The sequence below is a fragment of the Neofelis nebulosa genome, chromosome 7 (genome assembly GCF_028018385.1).
Source record: "Neofelis nebulosa isolate mNeoNeb1 chromosome 7, mNeoNeb1.pri, whole genome shotgun sequence".
Taxonomy (NCBI): domain Eukaryota; kingdom Metazoa; phylum Chordata; class Mammalia; order Carnivora; family Felidae; genus Neofelis; species Neofelis nebulosa.
Genome location: NC_080788.1, coordinates 87,293,926 through 87,311,880, shown reverse-complemented (window position 1 = coordinate 87,311,880; position 17,955 = coordinate 87,293,926). Strand labels below are relative to the sequence as shown.

General features: G+C 39.3%; 1 protein-coding gene across 2 annotated transcripts in view; it reads left to right on the top strand.

Moving 5' to 3' along the window:
- Positions 1-6,090: 6,090 nt before the first annotated feature.
- SLC25A21 (solute carrier family 25 member 21) overlaps positions 6,091-17,955 on the top strand; it is a 484,023-nt gene continuing 472,158 nt past the window's right edge. For both annotated transcript variants that reach the window (XM_058738860.1, XM_058738859.1), the window contains exon 1: positions 6,091-6,197. In XM_058738860.1, coding sequence (XP_058594843.1) covers positions 6,128-6,197 — 70 coding nt within the window. In that variant the 5' untranslated portion in view covers positions 6,091-6,127. The remainder of the gene's footprint in view (positions 6,198-17,955) is intronic.

Genomic DNA, 17,955 nt, shown 5'->3' with positions numbered 1-17,955 from the left:
TTACTAATTCTGAGAGCAGGAAATGTCTGGCTTTCCCACCCAACTCTTCCACTAAGTAGTTTGGTGACATAGGTGAGGTCCTCAATCTCTTCCCACCTCAGTTTCCTAAACTGTCAAATAAGGAAGTGATTAAAGTCTCTTCCAGGTCTATTATTCTATGATTCTAGAAAGTTAATATAGGCTTCAGTATCATATGAGCTCTTTTACTTAAACTAGTGATTCTCTCACTTAAGGGCACTTTTGCCCTGCAGAGAACATTTAGGAATGTCTGGAGACATTTCTGTTTGTCACGACTTGGGATGGAGTTGCTACCAGCAGCTAATGGGTAGAGGGTAGGGATGCTGTTAAATATCTTGCATTGCACAGGACAGCCTCCCACAACACAGAATTATCTGGCCCAAAATGTTAATGGTGCCATTGTTGAGAAACCCTGACTTAATAAACAGAAAATTCATACCTTTCATACATAGGCAATTTGTGACACTGAAGTTGTGCTTTTCTAATTTGTTTGCCAAAGTCTAGGATACCACAAGCTATTTACTGTGAATAATTTCACATTTCGATTTTTTTTTATGTATAGAAAAGTTGAAATTAAAATTAGAACATAAAAACAACACAGCTAGTGATTCAGAGAGAGGCCTCCTAAATTATATATACTTAGGTTCAAAGAATACCTCAAATACTCAGTGTGATTTCAGGCAAGTTACTTAATCTGTATGCCAGTGTAAGATGAGGATAAGAATATCTGTCACAGAAATATTGTGAACAAGATAATGGGTTACAAAATGCTCAGCCCATTGCCTGGCATAAGCATTAAATGAAGATTGTCATTATTACAATTTGCTAGGCAGGCTGAATATGGCAGGTGAGTTGCAGGTTCTCTCCACTTTTCCAGAATCTTCCAGATTTCCCCCTCCCCAATTCTCTTTTAATTTGTTTTGTTTTTTATTTTTAGGTTTATTTATTTGAGCAAGAAAGCACCGGAGGGAGGGGCAGAGAGAGAATCCCAAGTAGGCTTGTCAGTGGAGAGCCTGAGCAGGGCTTGAACTCACGAACCATAAGATCATGACCTGAACCGAAGTAAGACACTTAACTGAGTGTCTAATCTTCCATGAACCAAGATTTTAGACATCTACTCTACCAACCTTTTCAGAATTGAGTCTAAAATTAGTTTTGATTGAAGGCCGGGGAAGCGCTCCTAGGAGCAAAATGCATAGATTTCTGCACGTTGACCACACAGAAGTCTTAACTTCTAGATTCTGAGCGATGTCCCAAATAACAGAACTCTGATATATATATGACCTCTAAGTATTATTCCTGTCATATCACAATAAAATATTTTAAAAAGTTTCCCAAGTAATTATTTTGTTCACACTGTCCAGTAAAGTCCCTTGGAATTTAGAAATGTTCTGTTAGATAATGGGAAAATCTAATGTACCAGAACCTAAGATCTGTCCTAAATAATAACATGATGCCTTGGTATTTGTAAGTTATAAGCCATTAAGAGCTTAGAGCAATGACAGACCCACAAATTTTAAAGCATGAGTCTTTCACTTGTAAATAGCATTTCTTCAATACTTCTAATACTTCTGTATAAGAATATTATGGAATAATGGGTCTTTTTGAATAGTTCAAGAGTTATAATCTCTCCCAACTTTCTACCCTATTCCATGGATGGACTTGGGAGTACTCTATTACATGGATGTATGCCAAATTCTGCATTTGTGGGTCTGTGTTTTGACACCTAAATAAAAGAGTCTATGGGCCTACAGAGGCTATGTATCTCTTAGTAAATGGTATTTTGAGATGTGGGTCCAGTCATAGTTGGAATACCATGGGGTTATACTGTATTTTCTAGTGACACACTAATGAAGTTAACTTTAAGTTTGAGGAAAACAATTTTTTTCAAAATGTGCAAATACTGTCATTTTAAAATATAGCTCTTCGATGAATGGATAAAGAAATTGTGGTTTATACACACAATGGAATACTATGTGGCAATGAGAAAGAATGAAATATTGCCTTTTGTAGCAATGTGGATGGAACTGGAGAGTGTTATGCTAAGTGAAATAAGTCATAGAAAGACAGGTACCATATGTTTTCACTCTTATGTGGATCTTGAGAAACTTAACAGAAGACCATAGGAGAGAGGAAGGAAAAAAAAAAACAAACAGGTTAGAGAGAGAGGGAGCCAAAACATAAGAGACTCTTAAAAACTGAGAACAAACTGAGAGTTGATGGGGGGTGGGAGGGAGGGGAGGGTGGGTGATGGGTATTGAGGAGGCCACCTGTTGGAATGAGCATTGGGTGTTGTATGGAAACCAATTTGACAGTAAATTTCATATTTAAAAATAAATAAATAAATAAAAATAAAATATAGCTCTTTATTCCTAAACTTTTCCCCAAAGTAGTAAACAATGCTGTTTATTTTCCAATATATTCTCCCCTCCTTCCATGTTTTTTTTCCCCCCTAGACTCATTGCCACACAGCAAAACACTATTTTTCCCAACCTCACTCGTACCTAGGTATACTCCATGTGGCCAAGTTCTGACCAATGAGATCTGTATAATTTCCAGGTCTTTTTTTATGCTTCTTGTCTTTCTCTTCTTTCTGCTGGCCGGAACCTTATTCATGGCTTACATGAGGGAAAATAAATTTCTATCTTATTTAAGCCACTATTGTTTTGGTCTTGAACAATAGCTGATCCAATGGCCCAATACAAAAACTTTATTCCAACAAGACACTGAAGACATTATTAGATATTTATGTTCAGTGAGTATTTTAGGGTACCTGGCAGTTAAGTTTCTAGCCATTCTAATTATGTAGTTCTCAACCAAATAATCATTTTAAAATAATTTAATTTAAACAATCATTTAAAAATATAAGCTTGACACTTTAGCAGTTTTGCTCTGATATCAGGGCAAATAATAATAGAAAGAGTAATCTATCTAATGAGAGAAAGGAAATCTGAAACAGTAGGTCAAGAAAATTTTCCTTCCCCCCCCCCACCCCCCCTCAGTGCTAAACCTCCCAGAATTCCAATATTAGCTACAGGCAAATTTGGCTGCAGGTAAGAGATACATCCTATAATCAGAGCTCTTAGCACAGTGGGTATTTGTTGACTCTAGATTAACACTGGCTGAGTCTCAGCTTCAGAATATTCTTATACCCAGATCTTATCTCCTCAACTATTCTAGAGGTGTAGGACCATAAATCAGATGTGATGGCAGGCTTTGCTTATTTTACTCAAAAAAATCTGCTCTAGCCCAAAGAGGTTAATAATTGGTAGTAATTTTCTTTTTTTTTTTTTTTTTTTTAAATTTTTTTTTTTCAACGTTTTTTATTTATTTTTGGGACAGAGAGAGACAGAGCATGAATGGGGGAGGGGCAGAGAGAGAGGGAGACACAGAATCGGAAACAGGCTCCAGGCTCCGAGCCATCAGCCCAGAGCCTGACGCGGGGCTCGAACTCACGGACCGCGAGATCGTGACCTGGCTGAAGTCGGACGCTTAACCGACTGCGCCACCCAGGCGCCCCGGTAGTAATTTTCTAACAGAGTATTTGGAACTATGTCTAGGAGGGTCTTCTCACTGAATCCATACAGGTGTTAAGAGACTGAGGTCTTAGTGAGACCATAAACCTGCACCTACCTCCTCTGGATAAGATATTCAGAGATTAAGGACCTCATGGAATTGGTGAAGGCTATCTTTACACTGATCCAAAAAAAAAAAAAGGCTATCTTTAAATCTTGATCTGGGAGTATCAAGGAGTATCTAAGGAAGGCAAAAGTTTTACTTATATTGCAATATGGTAGTATCTCCTCCATTAGATTATATGCTCCACTAGGAATTTTAACTGTTACATTGCCAGTGCGTAGGAAGGTGCTGATACTTAGTTAAGCTCTCAGTGAATGAATCTAGAATTTTGTTCAGTGTGTGCCTTGGGGTTTAATAGTTGTGACATTGTTTTTAACTTAAAAAAATTCTCCACATATATATATGAAGAAATAAATTAATTCGGGGGCATTTAATTATTTTAGTTTTCTGTGTGACAGAATGTAGTTTGGCTTGCGGCTAATATTGAAATCTACAATCCTGTTGCTATTAGAAGAGGGAATTCTGGAATCAAATCCCAGAGACATTATTAACTTGTGGTGTGATCCTGGGAAACTCAGGGTCCTCACTGGACGATGAGGGAAATATTTCCTATGAGCTCTGAAATTCTGATTTTAGTGCTTAGTATAATAACAGGTTCTCAATATTTGTTGAATACGTGATTTTATATTGCACTTAATACTTCATATTTGTTTGTAAAAGACTGAAACATTGCTCAAAAGCTTTTACCTAAATAGCAAAAATGTCTGAAAACTATTTCATGGCAAACATTTCAAACTTGGTTATTTTAATCAAACATTTGACCAAATATGAGAAAATTTATTTTTGCGTATCTGATCCACAAGCAGCAAACTCCCCGATTCCTTACTTTCAACAGTTTTGCCAGTCAGATACCATTATTACCAGCTTTTAATAGCTCTGCCTCAGAAATAAAAACAAAACATGAAACTAATTATTGTATTTTGCATAGTTAAGTGGAAATCATATACAATAAGTTTTAATCATATTATATTGCTGATACTCCACTGTTCTTGGCTTTTTCATAATTGGCAATTTCATATGGTTCAAAGTGAATATATTTAGTATTAAATAGTGTGTTTAAGAACTAATATGACAATAGGGGCTCCAAATCCTCTCCACATACCTTTTACTGGTATCCTACCTGTTAGAGGTGCAGCAGGTATTTTTCTGAAATTTCATTATATTGTGTCTCTTCTACATAGTATTTGTAACTTGTGGTTTAAAAACAGTATAGGGGCGCCTGGGTGGCGCAGTCGGTTAAGCGTCCGACTTCAGCCAGGTCACGATCTCGTGGTCCGTGAGTTCGAGCCCCGCGTGGGTCTCTGGGCTGATGGCTCAGGGCCTGGAGCCTGCTTCCGATTCTGCGTCTCCCTCTCTCTCTGCCCCTCTCCCGTTCATGCTTTGTCTCTCTCTGTCTCAAAAATAAATAAAACGTTAAAAAAAATTTAAAAACAGTATAAATTAGCATTTATGTTTTGCCAAATATCCTAAAGGGCTAGTGTGAACAATTAAGTGTTTTATAGAGAGAATATACTGATAGTTCCTTAATGTTCCTTGATCATTTAGGTTCGTGGTTCACAAACTTTAACGCTCGTAAGAAATCACTGGAGAACTTACTAAAACTCAGGTTTCTGAGCCCTTTACCCAGGGATTCTGATTCAGTAGATATGGGTGGGGCCGTGAATTTGCCTTTCTTGCAAACTCTCACATCGTGCTTCTGTTCCTGGATGCTAAGTTCATACTTTGAGAATCACTGACCTAGGGTACCTATGACACTTCTCTGTAGTAATGCCTCTTCTTTATTTTGGTTTTTCAGTAAATAAAACTCAGGTTGATGAGTTGTGATAAATTCCCTTAAGCCAAAACCATTTCTTTGTGAAGTACTACATTAACCTAATTGCAAGGTAACTGCAAATGGGATTTGCTTTCTCGTTTCTACTGCCCACAATTTCAGGACAACTAACTCCAAAGAATTTATCCACCTGTCCGTTCTTTAGGACCTCCCAGTGCGCCTGCTTGCCGGGAGGGCAAGGGTCGCCCCAGCCCGGGCCGCTAGGCCGAAGACGCTTCTTTACTTGCGTTATCAGAGGCAGCACGTCCAGCTTGACAAACCGCAGGCGGCTCCCGATAGGGAAGCGCGTGGGCGCCAATCTAGGAGACCAAACCCGCCTCACCGCGGCAGCCAGCCCGACCCCATCCGCGAGTCTTTTCTCCCCCGAGGTCCTTCTCGGAGCCCAGGAAGCCTCGCAGCGCCGAGAGAGCGCCCCTGAAAGGGTGCAGCGGGCAGGTTCGGACCCGCGGCACATCACGCGGCGGCGAGTGTGCGCCCTGAGCCTCCACCTCCGAGCAGTCGCCGGATTGCAGCCTCAGTCGGCGCAAGGAACTGCCCAGCCCCGGCTCTCTCGATCGGGAGAAGCTGTGCAGGTCGGCAGCGAGGCCGGCGAGCTCGCCCACTCATCTCGGCCCACTCCGTCGTCCCGGACTTTCGAAGATGTCCGCCAAGCCCGAGGTCGGCTTCGTGAAAGAGGCTTCTCGCCAGATCCTGGCCGGTGGTTCCGCTGGTAAGGCCGCCCCGCTAGGGGCCAGTCGCTTTTCCTTTAGCGTGTCGGAAAACTTCTCAGACAATCCTGGCGTCCGAAGTTTCCCGTCTAAATGCAGAGCTCCAGGCACAGCGCCTGAGCCCGCCCAGGGCCAGAGCAAAGGAAGCCGGGAGCGGGCGGTGGGAGGCCGGTGCCCCAGGTCAAGTCGCCGCCGCGCCGCGCCGCCTCTCTCGGCTGCCCCGCCTTCTGTGCCCTCAGCCTGAAATGCAAGCTAGGCAGCCCCAAGGCCTGCAACTTGGAGGAGGCCTTGATTCCTAGCTGGTTATTTGACTTGAAGCGATCCAGCTTGCGTCAGCCTTAGTTCTGCTATCATTTGCAGCCTCTTGCTTCTGGGCTAACTCAGATCTTACATAACTCCTGCCTCCATCATTAGAGTGTGTACCTCAGCACTCCACAGGTCTTCTTAGTGCCGAGAGTGCTTGCTGGGGGCTATTCGTGCCTTAAATAGGCATATTAAAATTAAATGCATATGTTAACACACATAAACACCTTTGATATAAGGGGTTCACGATTTATGGAGAGTTACGTTGTGGGAAAAAAACTAGAAAAAATTTGTTGTAACTAATCATGGAAATAATTACTAAGTGTGGCTAGAGAAAATAAGAACCCATGAGCTTATGTTGTGTGGATGTGTTTTAAAGATACTTTAAAATATAAATCATGAGTTGATTGAAAATTTAAGTTTTCATAGCTGTGACACATTTTTATTTTAAATTTATAAAGTAATTTATAAATTACTACAATTCACTCAGCACCATAAAACATTTTTGTAAGTGTAGATATTCTCTTAAGACGTTATACCATGGTAACTCTAGTAAATCATATGGAGAGAGTGACTAGATGTCTAATGTTTAACGTCAACTAGGAAAATTTATTCTCAAATACACTTGGACTTTTTATAAAGGCCTATTACAAATTATGACTAGTTATCATTATGTCGTGAACTATTTGCATCTCAGGAGTACCACAAGCAACCACATGTATCAATCATGGTCTGTACAGTTTATAAGGATGATATTTCATTAATATGACCATCAAGGCATACATCTCTTATATGTGATTATGCTTTGTCCATCCATAATTATGATGTCAGTGGCTACACTGTCTGCTTTTTTAGTTTTTTCCCAGAAGTGACGATGAATTTTCACCAATTTAGTTACCGGGTCAAATTCCACAATATCCCAGACTGCCAGCTCTCCCTGACTGGGTTGATTTCAGAGTCCATGACCCTGATCAAAGAAAACTTAGCTGTCCGAATGGGAGAGTAAGGCACATTGGTGAACATCCTAATCTCTAATTAATGATTCAGAAGCATCTCTATATTGGCTTAGATGATCATACTAGATCTTAGACACAGCTAAACTCAAGGGTCAAACTGTAACCTACTTACATGTTTTTGTTGGTTGATAAATATTTGGCACAAATGTGTGATTCCATCATATTCTTATAGTTGTAACTAATATGAATGAAAATTAGTATATGTGTAAGGTAAATTAAACATAGTGTGGTTGATTTATAGATTTAGTACTATGGAATCACTGATAAATGTTGAAAGTAATGTACACTTTCATCATAGTGAAAGGAGATCGTGTTTTCTACTTAGGCAATGATATTTTCATAAAACTTTATATTTACTGGTTTTTAATAAATGCAGATTAATCATATTACATATACTAGGTAAAGGGCCAAAGAGAAATTAATATACAAGAGATATGGAATTTTAATAAATGTAGAAAATGCGTTTGAATCTCTAGCGCTAAAGTTCTCATTACTGATAATGTCATCAAATGCGGCACCTCTGTGTGTGTATTATATGACCTTTTGAGGGTAAAGGTTAAAAATACATTTTGGCTTTCTTAAGGGGGAAAAAAGCTGGGGAAGTTTATTGCAGAAATACCAGGGAATCTCTTGGAATTCAAGGTCTGGATGCCTTCCTGGAAGAGACAGGAATCAGGAGCTAGAGCACTGAGGAGAATTCAGGAAGTCATCCTTTACCTTTCCTCACGTTGTCAAATGGTTAAACATTTCCAAGGCAGCAGGTTCGTGGCGAAGAGTAGGGTCACCAGTAATACTAATACAGCTGCTAGGATGGCTTGCCATATTTCCATAGATTTGCCTGGTAAGGAGTAAACATGCCCAAACGGGTTCAGATAGCTAATTACTTAGACAGGAAAAGGAAGTGATATGGTGGTGTCAGTTCCCTGTGTCCCTTATTCCATGGGCAACACCAAACTGAGGATGCCAGTTGGTAGATGGTATGAGCAGCGGGTCACTCTACTGTCGAGGAGGTGCCTCAGAACCACAGCCAAGTAGTTTTATTGACTTACACTAAAGGCTGCAGCTTCCCCCAAGTGGGAATGAGGTGGAAAGTCTTGAGTTCAACTGAAACTAGGGAGATACATGAGAAATGGCCTCATGGTAGTCTTCCCTAAGATAACAGGAGAAACAGCTTCTCTGCTCTTCCTCACCAGGCTGCTTATCTTCCCTTAGACCAGAAGAAATCATTGGGCATTCTGCCAAGACTCGAATCAGTCTGTGGCCTAGCCGTGTCCACAGGTTATGTGGAGATGCTCAAGGTTGTCAGTGTGCCATACTGTGGAGGTATTTCCCTGTGCTCTTGTGGTACCTTGAGACTTTTTTATTAAAAAATTTTTTTCTTAATGTTTATTTATTTTTGAGAGAGAGAAGGACAGAGCATGTGAGGGAGAGGGGCAGAGAGAGGGGGAGAGAGAATCTGAAGCAGGATCCAGGCTCTGAGCTGTCAGCACAGAGCCTGACGTGAGGCTTGAACTCAACAAATTGCGAGATCATGACTTGAGCCAAAATTGGACACTTAACTGAGTGAGCCACCCATGGGCCCCTATCAATCTTTTTTTTTCTTACAATTGTACTGTTATTTTCTGCTCTGCCATCCACATGACAGAATGTGGTTCCTAACAGCTCTTGAATTTACATTCTCTTCACTTCTATAGAGATAGTGAGAGACTAACTTGCTTTTTTTTTTTTTTTTTTTCCGTTTCTCATGTAAAATCCTGGGGGAAAGACTCAAGATGACCCAGTTTTGGATAAGGGCCCACCTCTGCACCAATAAATGGTAGCCAGTGCCCATGTGGATGGGTGGGGCCACAGTGGGCATGGGGATTTCGGGGGAGATTTATTTTCCAGAGAAGTTAGACACATTATGAAATAGGCAATAGATGTTTTTCATAACAAAATATGTCTGTCTTATATTAAAAGATGGTTTGTGATACTTGCATTTCAAAAACCAAAGAGATTGATACACTTACACTTGCTTGGACACTATACATCTAAAGATTGGGCTCGAGCTTGTAGCTATAGCGTATATGTAAAAGTATTGTTACCAATGGCAACTTTGTTTTATGTGATGAAAGCTATGCCCAGGACAAGTCAGTATGTACTGAAGTTTTACAGAGAAGGCTTCTAGTCTGTATTTTCAGCTTCAAGTAATTGCATAAGTTTCACGTGAAAGAATAGAAGCCAATGATGAGAACTTAAGGAAAATCAGCAAGGCCAAACACTGCAGAGGTGGTAAGGATGAGAGTGAGAAGAGGCCATTGGATTAGACCCTTGGTGCTCAAAGGGTGAGCCGTGGACGAGCAGCAGCAGAGACATGGTAGCACCTGGAAGCTTGTTAAAAATGTAGGGTCTCAGACCTCACTCCAGACCTGCCATATCAGAATCTGTATTATAGGAAGGACCTCAAGTCATTTGTTTGCACTTTCCAGTTTTAGATGCCCTGCATTAAAAGACTTTTGAGGAAAAGAGATTTTATAGAGGGGAATCAGATTTCAGAGGGTTACAAGTTAAAACATTCTTGGTTTTCACTGCTGACCAGAGAGAGAAGAATGAATTCTGTAAGCCTTATTATGTGCCCCCAGTTTAGCTGTCAGGCTTATTTACCACTCCTCTCCTACACATGCCTTTCAGTTTCTGCTAAATACTTGAATGTTACCTGTACCTTTCCACCTTTATTCCCAATTCCTGGAATGTCTTCCTCTTATTTTCTCTAGCTATTGAAATTCTACCCATTTTCCAAGGCCTAGCTCGAAAAGTGTTTTCTGAAGGAATGTTGTCCAGATGGCCTCTACAGCCTCATGCAGCTCAACACTCTCATTAACATGTGAATAGTGCAAATAACTAACATATCTTGAGTAAATACTAAAGGCTAGATCCAGTTCTAGCTTTAAATGGATCAACGTGTTTAATCCTCACCACAACTTCAGGATAAAGAAACTGACCTACAGAGGGCCTAGTTAATTTGCCTATGGTTGCTCAAGCATGCAACCATTTCTGTAGGAAATCAGGATAGGAGAGGCACCAGAAAAATATCATTTACATTATCAGACATTTTTAGAATTTGGAGAGATCGAATCAAGTCTACTATCCCTTATTGTCTTTATATCTCTTTAATTTATATCCCTTAAAAGAGTTCTTGTATCTACAAATACCATTCTTGTAGTCTTTCTGCTAAATGATAGGTTGTTCTCTCTAAACAATTTCATGTGTATGGGCACAAGATTAGCTTTTAGCTAAAAGAAATTCCCAGTCCATTCAGGGCCTGTATGTGAAGTTGGGCAGGTTGTACACTGAAAAAAAGGGCTCTGGCCATTGGAGCAAGTGAGAGCTGAAATCTAGCCCATGCTGATTCATAATCCATGTATCCTAGAGTAGAGATGCATCCACCTGGGGGAGAAGGGACATCTTTTTCTATTACTACCAAATGTCGGGTAGCAAACCTGACAGCAACACTGACAGAATTCCCCCAAGCTTGCTAGAGTTCCCAAGGTACCTGGGCCTCAGTATTAGACATCATTCCCTTGTCTGCTCACCATCAGGGCTCCAGGAAGTTTCTCTTCTATGCACATGTCTTCCTTGGGGCCAGGAACTCAACTTTATCTCAGACCCTCCCATTCTCCTTAACTATCAGTTTGGATTCTTCCATGTGTTTCCAAAGCTCATGGGGTTCTTACTTCACATGAAATGTAGAAGCCTTTTAGGCTCACTCAGATGGTAATTCTCCCCAAGTTCCCACTGGACTTTTTGCCTCTAACATCAGAATTTTCCAGGGTTTTGGCAAGTCCTCTTGGATTCCTGAGAGACCTTGCTCTCCCAGAGCTTGTCAGGCTCCCTCCTGAGAGAGAGCATGCCTAGGCCCTGCCCACTGAATTATTTTGCACATCTCTAGGACCCTCCTCCTCCTACCTCCCAGAATCTTATATTCTCAGAAGTCTGCAAGTGCTACTCAGAGAACTTCCTAGAGAATTTCCCCTTCTTATATTATTTACATGGTCTCCATGCATGCAGGACACTGATTTCTTCCCAGAATTTCCAGGCTCCTCACCAGCCGCACCCTAGTTCCTTGTATCTTGTAGGCACACCCCCATCACATCTCCAATCACAATTTTTATTTTGTGTGTCTTCCTGGAGATATTTCGGTGAAATTATTTAGTCAAACTATCCTGGAAACAGGTTTTCCAATTTTGTACTAGACACAGTTCAAGTACTTTGTGCAGTTTCTCATTAATCACCTTCAAGGGGTCAAATGACAAGGTGAAAGGAGAAACCTTTTTTAGGGGGAAGGAACCCTAGGATTCATGGATAGGTCTCTGGGAAATTAGCTATTGAGAGTATATATAAAATGTGCATTATACTGAGGGGAGAGAGTCAAGGCTTTCAACCTAAAAGGTAATTAAAATGGTATTGGATAATTTGAAATGTATTTTTTTTTAAACTCCTGGTCTTGTATATCATACATATATATATTATATATATATAATATATATATGTATTCATTTTCACAAGAATTCTACTTTTGCTTGCTTTAACCCATAATAGTTAAAACACAGTTAAAAGAAGTGCCTTAATAGGCAGTATGTGTACTAGTCCTCTGGATTTTAATTTGGACTAAGTAATAAAAGGGTCGATGCACCGGGGGGTAATCAAGGTTAAAATTTTTATCAAGGAAAATTCTTGCACCCATTAGAATGGGTGCAAAGGAGGCACACATGTGATTTGGATAAATGGCACCTTTGGAACTTCAGGGTTTGGGAAACTGCAATTGTTTGATAATAAATAGCAGGTTGTAGTGAAACAGGTGAGCCTTTATGACACATCAGAGGGAGGCTGGAACCCATTATCGGTAATTAGGGAGGAAAAATTCCCCTTATTTCAACCACATAGGAGGAAACAACTCTACTGTTCAAATTAATTATAAAATACCTTTAAGAGATGCATTTTAATGAAAATGTAGTCTTATCTCTCTTAAAGGAAATCTAATTCTCAAAAATACACATTTAAGAACAAAATATGAACTGCATAACCACATTTCAAAGGATTTCCTGGTTTCCTTCACTGAAAGACCTTTAAAAAATTTTTTTAATGTTTTATTTATTTTTGAGAGAGAGAGAGAGAGAGAGAGAGAGAGAGAGGGAGAAAGTGTGAGCTGGGGAGACACAGAGTCCGAAGCAGGCTCCAAGCCATCAGCCCAAAGCCTGATGCAGGGCTGGAACTCACACACTGTGAGATCATGACCTGGGCTGAAGTTGGACGCTTAATTGACTGAGCCACTCAGGTGCCCCAATGAAAATGTAGTCTTATCTCTCTTAAAGAAAATCTAGTTCTCAAAAATATGCATTTAAGAACAAAATATAAATCTCATAACCACATTTCAAAGGATTTCTTAGTTTCCCTCACTGAAAGGCGTTTTTTAATTTTTTAAAATGTTTTTATTTATTTTTGAGAGAGAGAGAGAGAGAGAGAGAGAGAGCGTGTGAGCTGGGGAGGGGCAGAGAGAGAGGGAGACACAGAATCCGAAGCAGGCTCCAGGCTCTGAGCTGTCAGCACAGAGCTTGTTGCGGGGCTCGAACCCATGAACCGTGAATCCATGACCTGAGCCAAAGTCAGATGCTTAATTCACTGAGCCACCCAGGCATCCCTGAAAGACATTTTAAAAACGCATGTATAACATGTGGGTACGTGATTCAATTGACGTAAAAATGTGAATCAGTATTTGCACAACATCTTAGGAACACTTTGTTAAACCAGCCCTTCCTTGTCTCCCTTGCTCACACACTGCCCACCCCTCCCAGTCTTGACTGCAACATCTCAGAGCACTGAGAACCTGGTGTTTTAGGTAAAGCATAGTAGATGCTTGGAAATGTTTGTTGACTATACTAATGAATAAATATTAGAAGCATAAGCCACAAAATATATTCTTAGGGTCCAACTCTGAAGAGAGAGAAGTATGCTGGGGTTCAAGCCATCAAACAACCAATATTTGCAACAGAACTTTCTTTTCTTTCAACAATATTTTCTTTCATTGTAATCATTTAGTAAATGAAATGAAAAAATTGTCTTCAGGTCTGAAGTGTCTGCCACCTTCTGAGGAAGAGGTCCATGATAATTTTTAAAATTTATGTATTATCTTGGGGCACTTGGGTGGCTCAGTCTGTTGAGCATCCAACTTCAGCTTAGGTCATGATCTCACGGTTTGTGAGTTTGAGCCCTGCGTCGGGCTCTGTGCTGACAGCTCAGAGCCTGGAGCCTGTTTCAGGTTCTGTGTCTCCCTCTCTCTCTGCTCCTCCCCTGCTCGTGCTGTGTCTCTCTCTCTCAAAAATAAATACACATTGGGGCGCCTGGGTGGCTCAGTCGGTTAAGTATCCGACTTCGGCTCAGGTCATGATCTCACAGTCTGTGGGTTCAAGCCCCGCATTGGGCTCTGTGCTGACAGCTCAGACCCTGGAGCCTGCTTCTGATTCTGTGTCTCCCTCTCTCTCTGTCCCTCCCCTGCTAATGCTCTCTCTGTCGCAAAAATAAATAAAAAAACATTAAAAAAAATTAAAAAAAATACACATTAAAATTTATGTATTATCTTTTGTTCCAGGACCCCAAAATGAAAAGAGATTCACATATCATTTTCAAACATCTTTATGATTTAAGTAGATGGTATCTTAAAATGGCAATAAATGAAACTAGGTTAAGGGACTTCTATGGGATTCTTAACTGTTCTAGATTTTAACTGTTTTTTCTTATTAATTTATTTTTCTTTTGGTTTTAAACTATTCTGTTTGTGTCAGTTATTTCCATACTTTGACGTGATCAAGGTTTATGCCATTCTAAATATTCTGTTAGATCTCTATCTTTTGATCCCTTGTATCACTTTGCTGGGACTGTCTGAACAATGTACCACAAAGTAGATGGCTTAAAATTCCAGGAATTTATTGTCTCACAGTGCTGGAGGTTAGAAGTCTGAAACAAAGTATGGGCAGGGCTGGTTTCTTCTGGAGGCAGCAAGGGAGAATTTGGTCCATGCCTCTCTCCTAGCTTCTGGTAGTTGCTACCAATCTTTGTGTTCTTTGGCTGTTATCACATGGCTTTCTCTTCCTATCTGTCTCTGTGTCTGTCCAAATTTCCATCTTTTTATAAGGGTATCATTAGATTAGGGCCCACTCCAATCCAGTATGACCTCACCTTAACTTGATTACATTTGTAAAGACCTATTTCTAAATAAAGTCACATACCAGAGTTTAGGACTTGAACATATCTTTTTTTTTGGGGCGGGGGGGGGGAGACGCAATTCAGCCTACAACAGGCATTTGATTGTATTTTTCTCTTCATGTTGTAATTCTCAAGTTAGTGTTACTTATCTCAAGCCATGGTCCTATGTTTCTCTTCCTTTCATTGTCAACCTTTGTGGAAAGTTCTTCACTTGGTTTCCAACCTACTATAATTGGCATATCTGTCTTTCCCTTTCTGCCCAAACTGTTAACTACTGCTTTTCATTACTAATTTTACCTATTCTTTGTAAAACTTCACATCTCTGACCAATTTTTCTCTTTAAAGTTGTCTCTGCTATTGACTGTTATCTTCTTACTCATATCCAATCACTTCTTTACTGTTTCCTTTGCTGATTCCTCTTTTTTCCTTTCCTCAAAAATTGGCATTCTCTGCTCCACACACTCTGAGCTCCCCAAGCAAGCCCATCTGCTCTCTGGCTTCAGTATTATCCATTTGCAGGTAACTCCCTGATATTTCCAACTTCTCTGTGTCCTGCAGACTCAGATTTCTAACTTATACAGTAAAAATATCATGGGATCAAGAGTTATGTGAACTCTTAGTGATTTTCAAAGGTAATGTTTTAGAGGTAAATTTTGAAACTAATATTAGACCATCAAATACCATTTTCTCTTTGTTGTATTGTTGTACTCACCCTTATTTTGAGTTGTCTTTCTCATTCGTTCTTTTTGTTAACTTAGTGGGTTACAACTGACCTTTTCTGGGTGTTTGTTTGGGTTATATGGATCTTTCCTAATTAGTCAATAATTAAGATCAGACAAACAGGAAACAGTAAGATAAATCTTAAGTGCTCACATTTATTGAATGATTAGTATGTATAAAGCACCTTACTTTGCTTAAATGATTGATATTAATTTGTAATATCTTGAGGATGAGGAAAGTGAAGCTCAGAAAAATTAAAAACTTGTTCAAGGTGAGTGATGGAACATGAACTCAGACTCTGTTTTCTTTGCTTTCAAAGTTTGTATTCCTACCCGCTACCTCACCCTGCCTCATGGGGTACAAAATGAGAAACCAGGTTAGCAGCCCCATACAGAGTATTGTCTCCATAAGACCTTTTTTCCTTCAGGCTGGGTTAAATATTGTAGCTGCTCAAGGAACTTGTGCACTGATGAACAATCAGGATCTGCCTCTGGTGCGACCTGGCTCTTCCTTGTTTTTGCCAGATCTTTAAATGTCAGCCATAGTACAAGTATAAAATTTTCCACTTTACCCATCAGAGGACTTTGTCAGGATTGACAGGGCTACCTCTTTTGTGTCATTCCCTGTAGGCGGTTGATTAGGAACGAGTTGAGCCCCAATCCTTGGGTAATTGTTAATTAAAACCTGTACAACTAGGTAAGACACCAGAATGACTCACTGAAGAAAGAGCAACCTCAGAACAGACTGAATGAGCCTGGCTGTGAAAGAGGAGGGAATTGAAGTTGCATAAAATAGGTTTGTTTTGAGTTTTTCCTTTTGCAATAATTTGGTAGCTGTAGGTGAGATGCAGGGTGAATTTAGTTGATTGTCTATAAAAACTAGAATGGACTATTCTAGGGGGAAATACAACTTTGGAAAAATTATAACGAAATATATGTTTCAATAGAATTGAATGGCACCTAAAAAAAAATTAACCCCAAAAAGTTTTACATTATGTGAGAGAGAGAGAGGGAGAAGTGCCAATGAGCTAATATTTCTTGAAAAATTATCATAATTATTAATAAATAACAATAATAAATAATTATTTATGAGTCATAAAATGTGCCAAAATCAGATTAATACAGTTATGGAAAATATTATTTTTGTTCTTGTTGATGTGGCCATTGTTGTTGTTCTTCTTCTTCTTGTTTGGAGAATGATTGTGGAGATAAAATACTTTGGAATAAATTATAGGCACCTTTCCAGAGACTCAACAATGAGCAGAGTTATTTTGGAACTTCTTTCTAGTGCAATGCATTTGGTGGACTACTGTATCACAGTAGACAGTCACATCTGAATAGAACTCCATTCTGTCCTTGTGCAGACCTATAGATGGCACTGTCTTCCTATAATTTTGGTGATTTACTTAAAAATAAAAAAAGAAGGAAAAGCTTTCTGCAGACAAAGGTAGATGTAGAAGTGCGTTAACTTCTAAGTAGATTCCACCATTATAAAACATTTGGAACATGTGCCTGGCATAGATCATAGAGAATTATGCATTTGAAAAATGTGGAGGACTGTACTTTGGAATTAATTTTTTCATTTAATTATGATTCTTAACTATGTGTGGAAAAACAAGGTTATGTATGTGAATAAGAGGGATGGACAATTATTTTTATTGCTATAATATTTATTTCCTCTGTTGTTGTCTTGCTTTTGAATTTATAGAGTTTTGGATCAAACAAAAATTGTTGATAAGCTTAGCATAATGTAACATTCATTGCTTGTAGGTCTTGAAGATTACCTTGTGGGAATGAACCTCCTAGATTCCATAGTTTTGTTTCTCTAAATTCTCAGGGTTAGAGTGTGTATTATACTAATTGTAAATTATAAGCTGCTGTGAGCAAGATCTACAGTGCCAAATGCATAGTTCTTTTTATTTATCTATCTGGGGCAGCCACTCAAAATGCCATTTCTTGGCATTTCTTGGCTTTAATGTAAGAAAGTGAGGGAGATGTAAAAGAATGCATTTCTTAGACAGAAGTTCCAAACAGGACTTTTTTTTTCTTTTAGGTACATAGATTCTGTGTGGAATTAATGGAAATTCCAGAAGTCCTTGCCACTGTAAATGAGCTTCTAACCACAAGATGGCAGTGTAACTTGACCATGTGTTTTAAAACATAAAAAAATGATGAGTAAATTAGACATGTTATTTCTTTCTCTCTTAATGAGAAATATATATAGCTATGAAATTTTAGGAAAATTATAAAGAAGGTGAATATTGAAAATACTTAGTGTAAGAAATACTAAAGACTCTTTAGTGATTTATTTTGAGTAGTGGGGGCTTTTTTAGTTGACCTAAGAAAACATTTATTTCATATTCTTTTAAGTTGAAAGTAGAAATGTGATCATATCAAAATTGGAAAGCATATCAGCAACTTTCTTTTACAGAGCAATATAGTCTCATGTTTGCCTGATCAAGCATCAAGGAGGGACAAGACCT